At 39.0% G+C, this 19738-nt stretch overlaps 1 protein-coding gene across 18 annotated transcripts; it reads right to left on the bottom strand.

Annotated features, from left to right (window-relative positions):
- Positions 1 to 1368: 1368 nt before the first annotated feature.
- On the bottom strand, positions 1369 to 18037 carry LOC133824558 (uncharacterized). 18 transcript variants are annotated; one of them, XM_062257468.1, is made up of 8 exons: positions 17640 to 17677; positions 16059 to 16118; positions 14872 to 14938; positions 14621 to 14692; positions 13901 to 13986; positions 13724 to 13783; positions 2226 to 2572; positions 1370 to 2154 (listed from the first exon to the last, which is right to left on the bottom strand). In XM_062257468.1, the coding sequence occupies exons 7-8, from the start codon at positions 2562 to 2564 to the stop codon at positions 1606 to 1608; spliced, it is 888 nt and encodes a 295-aa protein (XP_062113452.1). In that variant the 5' UTR covers positions 2565 to 2572; positions 13724 to 13783; positions 13901 to 13986; positions 14621 to 14692; positions 14872 to 14938; positions 16059 to 16118; positions 17640 to 17677; the 3' UTR covers positions 1370 to 1605. The 18 variants fall into 18 exon arrangements, 16 of the variants coding, with proteins under 16 accessions (XP_062113456.1, XP_062113452.1, XP_062113449.1 ...); XM_062257465.1 differs by lacking the exon at positions 14872 to 14938 and having other exon boundaries at positions 17640 to 17714; XM_062257467.1 differs by lacking the exon at positions 13901 to 13986.
- Between the last annotated feature and the right edge of the window lie 1701 nt (positions 18038 to 19738).

Here is a 19738-nt window from a genome sequence, read left to right as displayed (position 1 = left end):
AAGAAGATAGTGTCTGACAATGGCACCCAGTTTGATAGCGACATATTTATCGATTTTTGCACTCAGCATGGCATAACCAAAAGTTTCTCCTCGGTAGCCCATCCTCAAGCCAATGGGCAGGTCGAAGCGGTGAACAAAACATTGAAGGACACTCTAAAAAAGCACCTGCAGCAAGCTAAGGGTGCTTGGGCAGAAAAGTTACCAGAGGTCCTTTGGTCATATAGGACTACTGCTCGGACGGCAACTGGTCATACCCCATTCTCTTTAGCATATGGGTATGAAGCTATGTTACCTGTGGAGATAGACCCACCCTCTCGTAGAAGGACCGTGTACAACCAAGAGGAGAACCATCAGTTGTTAGCAGAATCATTGGACTTCCTCGAAGAGAGAAGAGAGGAGGCAAACCTCAGAGTAGCTGCTCATCAACAAAAGGTGGCACGCTACTTCAACTCCAGAGTGCGAGATCGAAAGTTCCAGGTCGGAGATTTAGTCCTACGAAAGGTGTTTGTTAGAGACCCAGCAGCTGGTGTGCTAGGACCAAACTGGGAAGGACCGTATCAAATTGAGCAAGTCTTACCACCTGGCACCTACAAGCTCGCTCGGTTGAATGGAGAGCTGATCAGGAACTACTGGAACGGCGAGCACTTCAGAAAATATTATCAATAAATACTGCTTGCAAAGTAGTAGCTTTGTATCAAGTGCTTAACTTGTTATTTGAGTTTTTTGTTTGTGAACTGGTTATTTGCTACCCAGTCACATTATTTTGAACAATGTTATTTTGTTTGGAACTCGTTGTTAGACACGTTTTGTCAATTATTATTACGAGTAATAAAAGAGACCACGCGCAGCGTGGTCGTATCTTGCTACAAATTTTACATATGTGTTGATTATTTTTGCTTGGCAGTGTTCTAACTGTCATAATAATTTAAACAAAATAGGTCTTCTAGAAGCTAAGTGTAAATGTATACCAGACAGTGTTCAACTGGCGGTATCATGACATGAAGGACCAACGTTTAAATAATGTTTTTGTTGTGCTCAACTACTGAAATATGTTCATATATTTTATGTGTTTCACGAGTAGTAACTACTCGGACAAATTCGATCAAGTAGCAAGTGATCAAGGATTTATCAACCCTCAATCACTTGGGGGGCACATAGGGTATACTGGTCTGTATTTCAACACAGGCAATAAGAGCACGAGCAAATATATTTGTTTTTGGGCTGACTTGTAAGTTTGGAAGTCTAAAATGGCCATTAAGCTTACTTGTTTTACAAAGCTTAAGTAACTTAGAATTCTTAAAAAAAATTTAAGTTACAAACAGGTATTCGTGTAATGATAAAATTTATGCTCATAAAAGTTAGAGCAATAAGAGCATGAGAAAGTATATTTAGTATGGACTTATGGGATTGTAAAAATTCCTAAGTTAGAAAACTAAATACTCATGTGAAATTAAAGGCATCTAAGAACTTTACTATGTACAATAAAAACTTAAAAGTTTAAAGTTGTCGACAAAGAAAGAGTAAAGTGCTAAGTGTCAAAATAACTCACTAGTTTGAGCAACAAAATACAAAATAAAGCAAATTATGATGAACTATGAGAGGGAGTCACTGGCGTGCTCCTCTAGTGGGTTGATTGACCCCCTCCTCGGCATCAGCGGCCCCTCTCGCTCGGAATGATAAAGCAGAGGAGGCGGGAGTGAGTGCAGGAGGATTGGCAGCTTCTTCAACGGCCCTTGCTTCACATCTGGCAAGCTCCTCTGCCTGAGCCTCCTTGGAGAAACAATCAAGATTGAGAGGTTTGTTCAGCTTCCAGACCTTATAAAAGCAGTCGAAATTGGCTTCTTCAAAGCGAATCAAATCAAGCTCCTTTTCTTGTTTCAACTCTTCATTTTCGTGGATCAGTTTCTCATTATCTCGAGCTAACCCCTTGTTCTCGAGGGACAGCTTCTCCAGTTGGGCTGTCAAGGAGTTGTTGTTTTGAACCTGCTGCTGGTTCTCATCAGAAAGCTTCTTGAGAGACTCATCCCGTTCAGCTACGGTTCTCTCTGCTTGCTCCAGCTTGGATTTGGCCTCCACCAGTTGATCGTTTAGCACCTTGATCAACTCCTTGTAGTCTACCGCTCGGAGCTGAGCCTGACCGATGGTGACAAGCGACTGCATGGAAGACAAAAGGTTATTACAAGCAAAAATACTAATAATAAATTGTCTTAAGAAAAAATACTTACCTTCATCAGTTGAGTAAGCCCTCTTTTCAAGACAACTTCAACGCTAAGCCGAGGGTAGGATTCTAAGCTTTGGAGCATTGAAGCATCATGGCCGATCTCCTCAAGAAGTCCCTTGCCTAGGTCACTAACAGCATGAAAGACCTCACTCGAGCTACCCTGGTGAGTAGGAGTTAGGCTCGCAGAAGGAGGAAGCGAAGAGGGAGTCAGTGGCGGAAGTGTAGTCGGTCCCTCAGTTTGCCTCCCTTGACTGGGCGGTACTACCTTCTGAATCTTCTGCGGAGGCATAGAGCCACTTCCATCACCAATTTTCCTCTTTGAAGCAACGCACTCTCTGAACATGTCTGAATCTGCAAAGGAGGAAAACAAAAAGTGGTTAGAGATTTAAACATAATGAAACGTGTACAAGTGTATACTACAATTTTGTTATTCTTGAATCACCAAGCTATCAAAAATATTCCTATTTTCACTAGACATGCTTTACCTGCATTGAGGATCTCGTCGAGGAACTCATCCTCGTCGTCCGAGGATGAGCTAAGTTCCCCTCAACCTGGATAACCTTTCCTTTCCCAGGGTGAGCAGGAATAGTAGACCTGCGCTGAGGTTCGGGCTCCCTAATGACTAAGTCGCCAGGTCTACGAGAAAGCGGAGAAGGTCCAGGACAAAGCTGATCAGTCACTAGCTCCGTTCCCGCGTTGGACTGATCGGTAGTGTCGTTCTCCCCGGTGGTACTTTCCACCGCCAAATCTTGGTCACACGGCACCAGGCCCACCATCTGAAGGAGGTCCAAAGTGACCAATTTTTTCACATCTTTCTCTTTAAGACTCATGTTAGCCAACTTCTGGGCCCGCTTAAACATCCATTTAGTAGGTAATGGTCGCTCGAATGGACCCGAGCGTGTAAAGGCCAAGTTGTTGGCCTCAATGTCTAATGTAAGGAAGTATTCTTTATGATACTTCCCGGGGTTTGATTTGTGAGAAATACCATTGAGATAAGTAACCCCCCTTTGCCTATGATAGAAGTGGAAGAAGCCTGTGTTGTTGTGGGAAGGATTGGTCCTAAGATCAAACAGGTAATGCACCTCATGAGGGGTGGGCTCGTCCCAACCATGCAGAAAGTAAAGGATGTACAACGCATAGAGTGCTTGGATCCCATTCGGTGCGATCTGGAATGGGGAGACGTTGAAGTAATCTGCTACAGACTGGAAATAGGTGTGTAGCGGGAGTGTTGCTCCAGCGTGCACATGATGCCTGGACCAGGCGCAGTATCTTCCACCGGGCCTATTGGCTCTTTGATGCGAGCCCGGACATATCACGTTTGCCCCGCTCAAGCCTAAAGCTTCAATGTGTTTTTGGAACAACGCGGGATTAAGTTTTGAAGCATCAGCAACGAACCAGGAAAGTTCTTCTTCTCCTTCATTACGTGGCTTCTGGACAGCCAAATCCTGGATCGCCGTAGCAAATTTCTGAGAAGGTTTCTCTGGAGCTGTGGCAGTGCGAGCGTGACTGCGCTTTATCACCTTCTGCACCGCCCTGCGGGCAACCTATGGATCATGTTCCTGAGGAAGTCTGTTGGATTGCTTCACCCTCATCGTCGACTGAGAAACTTGTTGAAGGAACTGTTCCTCGTGGAGAAGATACAAAGCTGAGCGAGGGAGGATCTGCTTGAAGCGGCGAAGACGGTCCTCCGCAGTGCAACCGATAGACGAATCTGGTGAGGAATCGCTATTTAGAGAAGTCTCGATTGTTTGCGGGACGGATGTGTCGGAGTCCGTATGATTGTCACCTCCCCTATAGTCAGAGCGATTCATCTACAAAAATGAATAAAGCATGGGGAGGTGAGTAACCATACAGAAAAAATTCATCGAAAATAAAAGTTATTTTTATACTTAGAAAATTTTGTCTAAGTTATAAAAAATATAACACATAGGGAAAAAATAATTTTAATGACCAAGAGTGCCTAAAAAGTACTTGAGGTGTTGAATGTTATTAAAGTTTGTGTAAATGGAAACTTTTGAGGTTTTCTTATGAAGCTAAATTTCCTATGCGTATGAGTATGCATGCCAAAGGATTGGGTATGCATTTGAAAAATAGGAAAGAAGGCCGAAGCCTAGGAAGTTGGGGATGGTCCGATCGGACCATATTATGGACCCTAGGAGGTGGCCTTGCCTAGTGCATCCGATCGGATGCCGAGACACGCCAAGTACGCGTGACCAAAGGGGCGTTCAGCAGCCAAGGGAGATCAAGGAGCCTTACATCCATGCGAGCCCAGCACCAAGTTAGTATCACAGGAAGTCCGATCGGACACGGCCTGACCGAGGAGACGTCCAGCCTTGCCTCCATGCGAGCCCAGCGTGAAGTCCCCCAGGATGTCCGATCGGACGTAATACGCCCGAGGAGAAGCATGCCGTGCGGTCCAAGAGGTGGCGTGCGGGCGTCCTATCCCTAGGTGTCCGATCGGACATGGCTTGTCAAAAAATGGTAAGTGCGTGGCATTTTACCCAGATTTTTCAGTGTCTGATCGGACATAACTGGTCAATGGTCCGAACGGATACGCTTGTTCGGCTCGTCTAGGGAAATGTGCGCTTTGGGGTTCGAATGGTGATGTCTGAAGGCTTGGTATAACCTACGCCTCCAAGGGCATTGGCTAAGCAACAACTCACTATGTCCGATCGGACATGGGATCCCAAAGAAGACAATGTGTGGTCCGATCGGACCACATTAATGCCCACATTTTTTCTTGGCAAACTAAGTGAGCAAAGCCCCTAACTATATACTCCTCCTACCTCAAACCCAAACCGTGTAAACAAAGCCCTAAAATCCCTATTTCAAACACATTTCTTCATTCACACATACAAAAACAAGATCAAACCATAGAAATGAAATGTCTTTCTTCATGTTCTTGAAAACCCATTATACTATCAAAAACCCCAAAACCCATATTCACGTCAAAATAGCCCATTTGTCTTGAAATTCCTATGAAATTAGAGGTAATTTCGGGTTGCCCATGCCACAAACATCATCAAGACAACAAGCTAACACATTGTACAAATCATTCACAAGAATTTCAAGAACAAGCAAGGCTATGGGGGTTTCGGCCATGGCTTAGAATTTTTTTAAAAATATATATATATAATAATGTAAAGGGCATGGAAAAGAAGACTTACTCAAGGTTGGAGGACCTTTGGTTTGCTTGAAGATGAAGAGCTCCCCTTGAAGTTTTTGGAATCGGCAAGGAGAAGGAAATCCTTGGAAATTTCGACCAAAAGAGAAGGAAGAAGATGAGAGGTTTTTGAAAGTGTGATTTTTGCTTGTGTGAAGAAGAGTGTGTAAAGAGGGGTTATTTAAAGGGAAAAAAGTGGGTTTTTTATTTACTTTTGGACCTTTGGCATTCTGGGACTATGTTTCTCTCCACGATCATGGGTGGATTTTTGCAGTGATTGTGGGTCTGCTGCATGGAGATGAACAGTTATTATTTTTTATAATGACGTCAACTGGAGAAAAAGTTTATTATGTGAATGTATCATATAATAAACTTGGGGGGCAAATGTTATCCCAAAAATTTGAAAAGATGATTTGGCAATAAAATTGACAAATGGCATGAATTAGTTGGGTGATCTGGCTTAGCAGTAGCCCAATGCATCAGTTAAAAATTGGACTGCTTGAGAGGTGCCATAATCAAGTTAAATACACCCAACCGAAGAGAATATTTGGTCTAAGGGTTGCTTGGCTCAGACCCCAGTTTAAAGACCCTAGAGATTGGTTTGAAACCAAGTCCAAGAAGATTGAAGGAGGGGTTTGGATTTTGGTTCGAGGGATAAAAGCAACAGGTCCGATCGGACCTTAGCTTGAGGTGCCTCTTGATATTTTGGCTCGAGTGTGTCCGAGGTAAACCTCTCAAGGTTTCCTAGGTGTTGGCTCGAACGTGTCCAAAGAGAGTGACTAAGGGAAAGAGGTCCCGTGCAGGCCAAAGTTTAGGACTTAGGTTTCAGTCAAGGGAAAACTACATCATGTCCGATCGGGTATAGGTGAAGATGGCAAGGGAAGAGATGCCTCGGACTTGTCTGAGGTGAAGTGCCAGTCAGGGTGGCTCGGACCACTTTGGTCCGAGGAGAAGGACATCATGTCCGATCGGACATTCCATGGTAGAGTTGCCTCAGACTTGTCTGAGGAGAAATGCAAGGTAAGGTGCCTCGGACCACTTTGGTCCGAGGGGAAGGCATGAAAGGGATGGCTTGGACCACCTTGGTCCGAGGAGAAGATTACAAGGCCCGATCGGACCTTGATTGAAGGAATTAGGCTCGGACTTGACCGAGGTGGGATGCCAAAGAGGATGGTTCGGACCACCTTAGACCGAGGAGAAGGCCATCATGTCCGATCGGACATGCCATGGAGGAGGTTACCTCGGACTTGCCCGAGGTAAGGTGCAAAAGGAGTTGGTTCGGACCACCTTGGTCTGAGGAGAGCCAAACTTGCATGACCTTTGGTCCGAGGAGAGTCATGCATATATCACCTTTGGCCTACGGAAAGTTCGAAGGAGTAATCAACATGCATGTGAGACTACGTCAAACTCCCCGAAGCGACTTCAGTGAGAATTGGTCTAGGCACCCGGGAATCTCTCACTCCTCACTCGAATTTAGGGATCAGTTGTATTTTAAACATTTATTGTAATATAAATATAAGGTGATTAATAAAATATCCCTATCTATAGGGGATATCAGTTGAGAATCCCAGGCCTATAAATAGAGGGTTGGGAGGATCGTAAAGGGACTTTTGGCAAATTGAGAGTTAATCTGTGTTCTAGAGAGATAAAGTGTGTTTTTCTGGAGAGAACCCCTTTTTTGTATTCTGGAATATTTACACTGAAGAAACTCAGTTGACACTGGTCCATCTGATCTTGAGTGTGAATATAGTAATAAAATCTCTAAGTGGATTAGGCTATTACCGACTATCGGGGCTGAACCACTATAAAAATCTCGTGTTATTTATTTGCATTGAAAAAACTGTCTGTTGTCGTTTATATTCTCTTGAAGGCTTGTCGTATTTGACGTTCTCACATCGTTGGCTAAATCACAGTCAACACCCCCAATCTTAGAAGTAGGCTTCTGCGAAGACACTTGTGTAGTGGATGACGCGTTTACCGTTCTTGTTGCTCTCTATCCCTCAAACGTTCTTCATTAGCTTCTTTGTGACTTCAGATCAAATCTTCTCATACCTGTCCTTTCGTCTTGTAGCTCTACTTTGAGTACTCCTAACGAAACCCAAACTGACACTTCCCAGAACCTTACCTGCGACCCTGCCTCCTGGTTACTAACGTCTTCAACATAATAGACATTTGCTCTCCATTTCCGCCTGGAAGTAATCCACACATACTGCTCGTGAACTTGAAGGGGACTTGCCTATACCATTCTCGTATTCTCTACTCAAGGAACTTACCTGTGCTGATGTAGCTTGAACCAATCGAGAACCTTTGTTACCAACTCCTCACACCCTACTCGGTACAAGATAAAAATTCCTGAATGTCTCTTTCCTTGATCTCCAGCTAGTAATAACCAAGTCGCAGATCAACTCCTGGAGATATTGTCCTGTCTTGTACTCAACATCAAACTTTCCATTCTTAACTGATGATGCTAACAATCCCCGCAGTATAATGCTCTGGCTACTCCAATGGTCAAATTTCTTCGATTGCTTCAGTAATACTTTCTGTCAACCAATACCATCTTTCTCAACGCTCCTGATACCAATCCTATATGTTGTTATCACTATGAACTTATTAATTACTTATATCCCAATTCATCTGTCAAAAGCTTCAAATTCCTCCTCAATAAATATTACTATCTTCAGCCTCTCGTATAGCACCCTTGAAGCAAACTCTCTATTTCTAACTCCCTCTCGGAACATTCCCCACATCGAGTTCTTCCAGTTCGTTTCATGACCAAAGCATAAACCATTCAGTTAAATACTCATCCTCGAGGAATCAACCTCGATCTTTGAATGTAACGAGACATTCTAGTCTTTCGTTCCCCCACCATGGGAAGTTCATCCTAACATACCGAATTATTTCATATAGAAGTTGTGCCCTCACCCAACGTCCTCTCAGGTGGCACCCTCTCCCTCATGTGCATACCAAATAACCTTCTTGGTTCCTGTCACCATCGTGATAACTGCCTTTTCAATCGGCTTCTTTCCATTCACAAATTAGGTGCCCTAGCACTGTCTGGGGTCCTTCTACCTCAAAAATTGAGAATCTGCCCTTGCTGAATTCTACCAATAGAAGTACTATCTTTTACATCCCTTACCCTGCAGCATTCATGCTCTTTACCACATTCCATAATTCTCAAATAACATGACTCTCTCTCTCTGCTACTCAAATACAACCGAAGATCTAATACACTGGAGTAGCCCTGCCACCCTGAACCATTCCAAAATCTAACCCTTACATGGTTCATTGTTCACAACTACCACCACTTGCATAAATTACCAAAGTGAAGTATCCAACTCCTAACACTCATTAACACAGGTTGTCATTGACTTGTCATTTCAAATCAAGCTCATAAGGCCCCTCATTCTCCACAGTTCAGATCATGTCTTTATAATCCTCTCCTATCAATTCATCAACTGAGTTCTTGCCAACCCATCATGCCAATGCCTCAGCCCGAGTGCCATTTCTAGGCATCCCTCAAGCGCAATACTTAACACAACCCATTAGACCCCTTTGTCAACCCAAACTTTCCTCAAAACCAGAGGATAACACCCTTTAAGCCTTTCATATAATACCCTTATCTGTCCATACCCTCACAATAAACCGACACTGGTAACCTTACTGTTAAAGCATACAAATCAGCTATTTTCCCAGAGAAGTCCGCTGTTCTTCTGTTCCATCTCAACTAATAAACTCCACAGCTTACTCACACACTAGTGAACATCCGCTGCTGCTTTCAGGGATAAATGGAGATCTCTAACTTCGACTATTATCTAGAATCCCCCTTTCAACACGATGTCAATTCCACTTAACCATCCTAGGCACAACCAACTTGAGTTCATCAGCCACTACTGATCAAACTCCTCAACTCTGAGGTTCACACTCTGAACCAATCCACAACTAGATCCAAATAACCACAGTTATCATACACACATAAAGCATATTAGGCCAAATCCACCATGCCATACATTTAGCTACCAAATTTTTATCACAACTAAGTATAATCACATTTCATCATGCTTCTTACTAGCCAATAAACAAATATTACATATGAATTTAATTCAGACAATTAACCACATACACTCAATATGTAAACCATTATCCTCATATTCATCCACATGCATAATAATGTTATTCAACACGCTTTAACCTCATCATGCAATAGTCAAGGGCCAGGCCCTATCAGTATCTCATGCATATGTCAACTCATTCATCGTGCTCCATATATCAGCAAGCAGGCAAACAGGGCATTTAAACATGTATTTAAGCATATCAATCATTCATACCAACCAACCCTGAGTCGAGCTTGTCACTGACAGCGAACGTACATGTTCGGTCGATCTCCAGAACCAATAAACCTTGGCTCGCTCTGATACCAAGTTGTAACGCCCTACTTCCTTAGAGCCGTTACCAAGTGAGTTTAAAAAAAAACTTTGTGCAATTAACTCGTTAACTGAGGTCTTTAAAACAAAAGTGTGACCAAGCAAAAGTTAAGGCTGTAATCTTTTGAAAATGCTTTACTTCATTGAAAACTTCAAGTATCTATTATTTGGGATCCCAAAATAAGGTTTGTAAAATGTTTTACAACTTAAAATAAGTTTACAGATGATTGACTATCAAATTACAGGTTAATACAGCCATTTAGAAAATGCCCTCAACCAAAGCAGTCGGGCAGGCCAAACATGTACGCACCGCTTCATGCTCTCCGTACTCATGGCTGGTTGACTTATCTTTGCCCTTACCTGCAACACAGAGCACCCGTGAGCCGAAGCCCAGCAAGAAAACTCAAACAACACATATCATATGCATATTATATAATCAATCTATCAAATAATCCAAGTTGTCCATTAGACTAAACAAACACTCCATGTGCTAGGTGTTACTCCCGGCCCCGCTGCCGTTCTCGGCTCAATTGCCGTTCTCACTACTATAATCACATATAGTATAATTCAGATAACATTCAAACATATAACACTTCAATCAAAACTATACCATAGTCATGTAATATAATTTAGGGTCGTGCCCTGCATTAACACTATGGGTCCATGCCCTGTCCTACAGGTGCTACAGTTTTCTTACCTGCATCCCAAGCTTCACAATGCACCGAAGTCACGAGCACGGTCCTCTATCTCGAGCCTCTCCAAAAACCTAGTCACAACACATATAAAACACTCTTTAATATTAACCAATCCAAAACCATTTCCCGGGACCATCCCCGCACTCTCGGGACCTCTAATTCCTTAAAACAATACCTAGGAACCATCCCCCGAGTCCCCTGGCAAAAGCCCTAAAAACCCAATTTTTGGCTATCAAAATTGGCCTAGGGCCATGGCACTCCCTTCAAGGGCCGCTGCGCCCAGCGGTTTGCCCTCCTCCTGATGTAACCTCGCGCCGCGGCGCCCAAGAACAGGGTCGCGACGCTCCTTCGCGAACCCAGATTTATGGGTTTTCACTTGCATTTTTCCCGAGCTAAAACCCCTCCAAATCATCTCAAACAATTACCTAAACCACAAGATCAATTTAAAGCCTCAAATGAACCATCTAACAACCCATAAACACTAGTATCAAGCTCAAAACACAATCACACCCAAAATCCACCCTTTGATTTCTAATTTCAGCAAACTTAACCAAAACAAAAAAAAAACTTAACTCATGCATTTAAATTTCTCAAATCAAAACAAAAACAAGCCTTAAATTTACTTAGAATCCTTACCTTGAATGAAGAATCCAACCTTAAGCTCCCTTGCTTCTTCTCCTAAGTCTCAAAATTTCAGCTCCTTCTACACCTCTTCTTCTTCTTCTTGCCCTAGCTTTTCCTTCTAGCTTTTCTTCTCTCTATTTTTAACAAAACCAAAATATGATCAAGCCTAAACCGTGTACCCCTATAACCCAGCTGAACTTTGTCTAAACCCCTGCCAAATGACCATTTTACCCCTTAATCAAAACCCTTTGCTAACTAAACCTCAAGGGCACTCTAGTCATTTCTCCTATATTGCAATTCTACCATTTCTTTCATATAAACTTGTTACTCTCAGCAGTAACTAATGGTTACCCAGGTTACTCAATCACCAATAACCATTAACCGCTAATTCTCTACCTAACCATAAAATTCCCAAAGTACCCCTACGCTTCTCCCGAGCCAGGTATAAAATCTCGTTATGACTTTTAGACTAAATAGCTCTCTAGGACCGTCTCGACGCGTGCATCACAATAATAACACCACACTCACATGGTACAAATCACATAATACAATTACCACATTTATGCCCTCAACGGGCTAAAATTACCAATTTACCCCTATCATGCAAACGGGGCCCACATGCATATTTATACCACCTAAACATGCATTCTAATCACATATTCATTTAAATTAACATATTAGCATATTAATTCACTTATTTCCCTCCAGGCACGCTAATCAAGGTCCTAAACCTTATTAGCAACTTTAGGTCGTTACAAGCAGCCTCTGCTACGACAGCAGAGGACACCTGCCTTGGGATATCACCTTCTTCAACAGGATCCCCACTTGAAGTATAAATCGAGCCCAACGTGTCAGCCCTCAGCTTCAATTTTTCAAGATGCTGTGCTGGGTAGGTGATTTGAAGATCCCTAAGTTCATTAAGATAACGATCGACATTATACTCTCCAACTTTCACATCGATGCTTTTGCAGTACATCTCCAGTTTAGCATATTTCTCCTCTGGGGTCTGCTTCTTATTACACAGTGCAAGGTCTAGGTATTTTGCAGTGTCCAAGGCCGCAGGTGGCCGTAAAGGAGTCCTAGAAGCTGCAGGAGATGTCACGCGAACATCAACACCCAAGTTACGGCCACTTGCGGCCTTGGTAGCTCCCGATGTTGAACATACAGGGAGAGTCTTTGAAGTAACGATTTCTCCGGCATCGGCTAGTCGAGAAGGACTGCTCATAGACCTGGAGCCACCCCGAAGGCATCTTCTAAGAGACGATTCTTGCGGGAGGCAGAAGAAGGACGTCTCCCTTCTAATCCCTGCCTATGGCCGGTATCATACCCTCCAGCCAAGGCAGAGGCAGAGGAAAACGCCTCTATTGATCTCGCATAGGTGCTAGGAGATCTCATCTCTACTGGCAAGTCGTCATGCATCCAAGTAACAGTTGCCACCTCTGACGTCTTAAACGTTTCAGAAGCCATAGCCACAGAGGGCACAACACTCCTTGGGCCATCCCCCAGGGAGACCCCCGGCGTAGAGGAAGAAGACGGCGGCGGAGGTAGAGAATCACCAGGGGCAGACCCCAAAGGCATTTTGGGTAAAGACAGAGCTTTGCCCATTGGTAACTTCCCTAGCAGCAGAGGCAGAACCTCTTGAAATCCGAAGCTTAAACGAAATGCATTTTCCATCGACCGAGTCTTCGTCAGAGGATTCCTCTCGAGACTTCCTCTTTCCCAAGGCGTCCTTTGGCAGAGGCACCTGTTGGAGAGGTTGAATCTGCAGAGCATCAGAGGGCGTAGAGGACCGCCCGTGTATACGAGAGGACCTGCGTGCCAAAGCAGATTTGTCAGGAGATGATTCTGTGGCAGGAGTTAAGTCAGAGCCATCTCTCTTCTTGGTCTCAGGGATACCTTGTCATTTGGCACACGCGGCAAAGGTCTCGGACACTACTACAAAAATGGGCTTTCCCGACAGTTCTTAACTGTCGCTATTGAGCAATGACGACAGTCGACTAACTGTCGTATTTGCCTATGCCGGCGTAGGGGTAGCTACGCCGACAGTTAATAAGTGTCGTCGTTGCTGGTTACGCCGACAGTTAATATGTATCGCTATTGCTGGCAACGCCAACAGTTAATAGGTATCGTCGTTGCTGGCAACGCCTACAGTTAATAGGTGTCGCCATTGCTGGCAACACCGACAGTTCATACATGTCGCCGTTGCTGGCAACACCGACAGTTAATAAGTGTCGCCGTAACATTAAATTTATATATATAATAATTTTTCGATACATATAGTTTTTAAAACTTTTAATTATATTTTTAACAATTAAAGTTTGAGATAAATTTAAATAAAAAAATTACTCACATAATTAATTATTATTACCATAACTTGTAAACAAAATTATATTTATCATAATAAAAATTCATATACATACAACATTTATTCATACAATTAAAATGTAAATAATACATCAAATTCTCGTGAGACTAAATAATTCTCAATAAAAATTCATTATTCTTAATGTAAATAATACATCAAATCCTCAATGTACATAATTCTTACAAGCAAGAAAGAAAATAATACCCAACAACTTCAAGAATAATTTCTTGTTACCTTGGTTCTCTTATATAATTGTCTTAGTTCTCTTAAATATCCTTTAAGTAGAGTTTTAGCCTACAATACAGAATAAACACCATTAAAATCAAACAAAAACTAAAATAAATAGAGAACTTGAGGTTGCACAAGAAATAAAAAGGACTTTAGAAACAATCAATCAATTACTAGTTATACCTATAGACTATAAGCACATCTAAAAAGATCAAGAAATTTTGGGATAAGAAATATGTTCCAAGAGAGCTAGCCATACTTGTATTTTCCTGGAAATTTTAACATTTTAAAATGATCAAATGTTAATCCTCACTCAACTAGGTATCATGTCTAACTTGCCAATAAAAGAGACCGAGACGTTCCAACAAAATAAACAGATAAACACTTGAAAAATCACATAAATGCCTTGTAACCAGCTATGATTGGTCTCTGATTTTTAAAAAACAAAGAAATACCAAACCATTACAACTCCTTAATTCATACTAAAGCTACAAATAAGAAAAGAGAATACAAAGCCAAGCCCAATAAGTTTGCTCTCCAATAGTGTAAAAGCCAATAATAATGGACCTAATAAGAGACAATGCATACATACCACAACCACAAATATGGTACAAATAAACATATATAATAAGAGTTCTTTTAGCAGTACACCTGAAGTGCATTATTCTTAATATTGGGTATAAGAGAGTCAACTAGTCCAAAACTAATAAAAGAATAGACTTAAGTATTATTTAATGATGACAACATTACTTATCTGCATCTCCCTAGACCCAAGTTCACAAGTCAAATAAATGTCCATATTAAGAGGAAACACAATCCAAATGAGACCTATAATTAAAAACATTTCAAGTCCAAATTCTATTAAAATCATAATGGAAAAACGTATATATACTCTAGACACACCTGTAATTGGTTCATGAATTTATTATGCATAAGTTGTATAATATTCACCTTTGAAAAATCTAGAACAACCACCTGAATATCAATAAATACAATGACAACTAATCAATATAAAACAGTTAACTAAAATTACTAGGCAACAAACTTTAGTCTAAATGGTAAAATATATCAGTCAAATTATCATTTAAACAAAAAAAATATAATAAGTACATATATTTATGTATATACAGATGCAAGATTAGTAAATTCTTAACAGATGATTTAGAATTACTTCTTTCCCACTTCTAATGCTCCAAACATAGACATTACCATCACCAAAACCTGTCAAATTTTATTTAGTAAGTCCATGAAAAGAGAAAGCAAATTCAGCTTTTGTAATGGATTGGATTTGAGTTACATTTCTCCAATACATATCTTGTTCTAACAAAATTTGGATTTATTGAACTTCTTCCGATAAAGAGCTTGACATGAATTTAGTAAATACACTATTATTTATGAAGTATTAAGACACATAGAATATGTTACCATCAACATATATAGAGCCAAAATAGAGTTCCACAAATAGAGGAAAGATACCAGTTTGAGAGTTGAGACTATGAGACAATAGCTACTGAACCTAGGAGTGAACTCAAATGTGTATATGTGATATACTCAATGACGTGATAGAGTTCTAAAGGAATGAACTCTTATTTTGTTATTTCATGCTTTGGTTCTATAGAGAGATGCATCAGTCAACATCTTCTTCTAGCCTGTTTCCATTTTTTTTTTTATCTAAAATATGTAATAATTTTCTTCCTTCAACTTATTTATTATTATTACAAATGGACTGCATAGCAGCATTAGTACTATAGCCTCTCACGGATTCTTGTCTTTCTATTAGGCAATTTTTTTCAAACACCTTGTGTGCATGAGAAATAAAATACTAACTACCCAGCCAAAAAAGTCTCAGAATTACAGAGATCAATCATAAATGGATCTAGCCAAAAAAAAAAAAAAAAAAAGTGGTAAATTAACTACGTTCCTAGAAGCTTAGTTTCATAAAATTGAATTCAAACTCTATAACAAAACAAGACAGACCCCAAAAAGACAAGAAAAGAATGAAAATTAAAATTGAAATCAGAGTATATTCATAGAAGCTTAGTTTCATAAAATTGAAATCAAACTCTATAATAAAAACAAGAGAAACCCCAGAAAGACAAAGAAAATAATGAAAATTAAAAAATAAACATACATGGTTGAATTAGATAAACAAAGTTCATGATGGACTCCATAACCATACGCTAAAAACAAGATCTTTAAAAGCAATCTGAGGAATTTTTATATTGCGACTACTGAATCTCCTCTTATCTAATTCAAATCCAATCAATTAAATATATATCTCAAGAACAATTTAAACCGGCCAAAAGAAAAAACAATACAGTGGAAATAAAGGAAGACATACCAAAAAGCGGTGATATTGAAAAAGTTGAAGTAGTGGCCATGGAAGCAATTCTCATCTCTCCTGAACAATTCAATATAGGCCATTTTTACTATCAATTAATTATGCTCAAATTTGATGCTTTCAAATAATATTGGTTGAAATGAACTTTAACATACATATATAAATATATATATATCACATAAGCAAAGTAGCATAGTCATGCCTACAATTTTCTCATTACAGAGGGATGATGATATAGAAAAAAGTAGGTGACTACAAACTTCAAGCTCCAACGAAGGCAGAGGTCAGAAAATGACAACTTTACTTTATGAGAGAATTAATATAATAATATGATACAGATGACAAAACTTATACATCAGTATGCCAAGAGATCTGATCACATATCAAAGATCCCAAACAATAGTAAAAATTAGGCATTTCAGTAAATAAAAAAAAGTTATAGCATTCGTCTCATGATATAAAACAAAATTTATATAATAAAGCATAATTTAGTAACCAAACAAGACAGCAACACAAATGAAATATATGTATATATATATATATAACTCGAAACTAATATATAAATATTTATAAGTTCTTACCAATATGGAATAAAGAAATTTCGGACATGAGAAGAGAAATTTAGAGTCCTATAATACATAAGTTCTTACCAACTTTTAGATTAGTTATTATAATACTTTTCTAATAGTCTTATACTCATGTGTTGTAAAAAAAAGATATTTGGTGTAGTGATCATATTTGTGTGTATAAATAATAAATCAGTTATATACTAGAGTTAAATATCTACTCACTTCAAAATATATATACACATATCGGTCCAACACAGCAATATAGAAACATTCCCACACACATATATATAAATATATATTAAAATAATGAGACCAAGGACTATGATTAACAGTAATAAAAAAACACTAGAAAGAGACAATCTTAATTTATAAATGAATAAAAAAAAACCAGTTACCTATTTATGTAAGTGCTTTAAGAAACTCAGATTTGTGCAATGAGTTTCATTGTATTTGATGGTGATCAATTACATCATGATGCTTATTACAATATATACACACACAACATCATATGACCAGTTATACTGAATAAAAAACAGAATTGTTTTGCACAAATATACCAATGGCACTCCAAGGGCATGTTAAAATCATATAGAAATGGTTTCTCGTCTAAACTAATTATAAAATAGCTCAAAGCTTTATATGAGATGGTGAGGGACTATATTTTAGTCACATAATATAGACTCTTTAGAATAGAATCATGAATCAAACAATAACTCCAAGCAAACTTCATAGATTTTAGAATCTTTTATAAGGATTATAAGGAAAAAAGTTATGATTATAAGTCAGGAAATTCATCAAACAAATGGCATGCAAGAATATTGAAGAGCATGTCATTCAATCATACGAGTGAAATAGTTGCACAGCTCTAAACGAAATTACAAAAGTATCATTTCAAATCTTAAACTACCCATTTCACCAAAAAAAAAAGCCTCAAACAGTAATCAATACCAGAGAAGCATATTTAGGATTTAGAACAAGATGATATAATTTCAAAGATTAAAAGAAAACCAACCAAGTGTTGAGCTTTGTTTCTCTAAACCCCAACAAAAGTCGTCCATGCATCACCCTTCACAGAGCCTCACTAGGAAGACGAGCTCAGCCATATATGCCAAGCCTCGCTCCGTTGAACCCCAACAAGAAAGAGAGATGGCTGAGAACAGGAGCCCGCCCAACCCCGTTGCGCCGTCGACAGGAGCTCTTCAGCTGCACGCCTCTCTCTCCTTACTTTTCTTCTTCTTCAATTTTGTGACTGATGAGAAATGAACCCTAGAGTCCCAATTCGAATCCCCAAATTGTTTTTATCACAAAGCTTCTCAGGTGTTCTCGAGAGAGAAAGTGAGAGAGTGTGTGCGGCTGAGTGAAAGATGAGTCGTGAGGTGAGGGTTTGAGAGGGAAAAATTGGGTTATCCCAAAATGATGGGCTTGGGTACTTTTTTATTTGGGAAATTTTTTTTAATCCTTAATTTTTCTATTGATAATTTATAAAATATAAAATAAAAAAATTACAACTAATAAATTTATAAATTTTTTAAATTTATTTTACCATATTTAAAAAATCAATAAAATAACTTGTTTTCAATTAGTACTAATTTTATAAATATCATAAAGAATCATATAATTAAATTAAAATTAAGTATATTATTTTTTATATCATAACTAATTTAAATTTTAATATAAAAAATTTTATAAATAAAAAAATTAATAATATTAAAAATTCAGAAACAAATTTAATCTAATTTTTAACAAATACATCATTTTTATAAATATATATATATATTTACATAATTTCGATTATTTTTAAAATTATACTATTTATTAATTTTTTTACAATATTTTTCCAATTAATAAATAACTTTTTTTAACTAATAAATTTTTTATAAATATGTTAAAGAATAATAAATTTAAATTTTGATATAAAGATTATTATAAATAAAAAAGTTAATAATATGAAAAATTTAGAAACAACAAAAATTAAGTTTTAAAAGTTTTTAATAAATACATAATTTTTATAAATATATATTTACATAATTTAGTTTATTTTTAATATTATACTATTCATTAATTATAATTTTAGATTTTTATTTGAATTTTGGCGACATTTTATGACTGTCAGCATTAGACTTTTATTAACTGTCGGCGTAAGAGTCAATAGCGACACATTTTAACTGTCGGCATTGGTCTCGAATTAACTGTCGGCGTTGGGTCAATAGCGACACATTTTAACTGTCGGCATTGGATTTTTATTAACTGTCAGCGTTGGGGTCAATAGCGACACCTTTTAACTGTTGGCATTGGTCTCGAACTAACTGTTGGCGATGGGGTCAATAACGACACATTTTAACTGTCGGCATTGGTCTCAAATTAACTGTCGGCGTTGGGGTCAATAGCGACAGTCAAAAGCAACGATGACAGTTATTAGCTGTCGGCGTTGGTCTCTATGCCTACAGTTTTTAACTGTCGGCGTAGAGTCCTGCTAAGCAATTACGACAGTCAACTCTGTTGACTGTCGTGGTTAGGTGTCAGGAAAGCCCAGTTTTGTAGCAGTGGAAGCATGCCCTTTCATACTCAGCCTTTGATAAGGATGGAGTCGAAGAAGCAGGGGGAGACTGTAATGCCCCAAATTTCCTAATAAGGTTTAGAACTTTGATTAGGAGGCCGAGAGGGCCATAATTGATTTATTATGATATTTAATGATCATATGCATGTTAATGTGAATTATATTATTATATGATGATAAATGCATGCGTATGGGAGTATTTAAAATGATAAGGGCATTTTGGTAATTTGGCCTGTTGAGGGCATATTTGTAAATTGGGTGCATATTGTAATATGTGAATGAGATCTCATTGTTATGGAGATATATTCGAGCTATGCGGCATGAGACGGTCATATATAATGGATTAGCGGTTTTGTCATAACGGGGTCAATTTGGGGGTAATAGAAATGTTTATTTGGTGATAGATTGAGAATATTTGAGATCAGGGTGAAATTCTGGAAGTTTTGACTATAGTGTCCCCGGGGGTGTTTTCGGGACCCCGAGCACAAGGTTTTATTTAAGGTTACTTAAGCTTGAAGTAGCTTGACAGATAAGAACATACGTTAGAAACTTCT

Source organism: Humulus lupulus, chromosome 3 (assembly GCF_963169125.1).
Source record: "Humulus lupulus chromosome 3, drHumLupu1.1, whole genome shotgun sequence".
In the NCBI taxonomy this organism is placed as follows: Eukaryota; Viridiplantae; Streptophyta; class Magnoliopsida; order Rosales; family Cannabaceae; genus Humulus; species Humulus lupulus.
This window is presented reverse-complemented; position numbering and strand designations above follow the sequence as displayed.

Coding starts and splice junctions, on each gene's coding strand:
- LOC133824558 (XM_062257463.1), bottom strand. CDS start 2,564: ATGTTCAGAGAGTGCGTTGCTTCAAAGAGGAAAATTGGTGATGGAAGT. Junction 2,155..2,225: donor GGCTTACTCAACTGATGAAG/GTAAGTATTTTT, acceptor TCTTCCATGCAG/TCGCTTGTCACCATCGGTCA.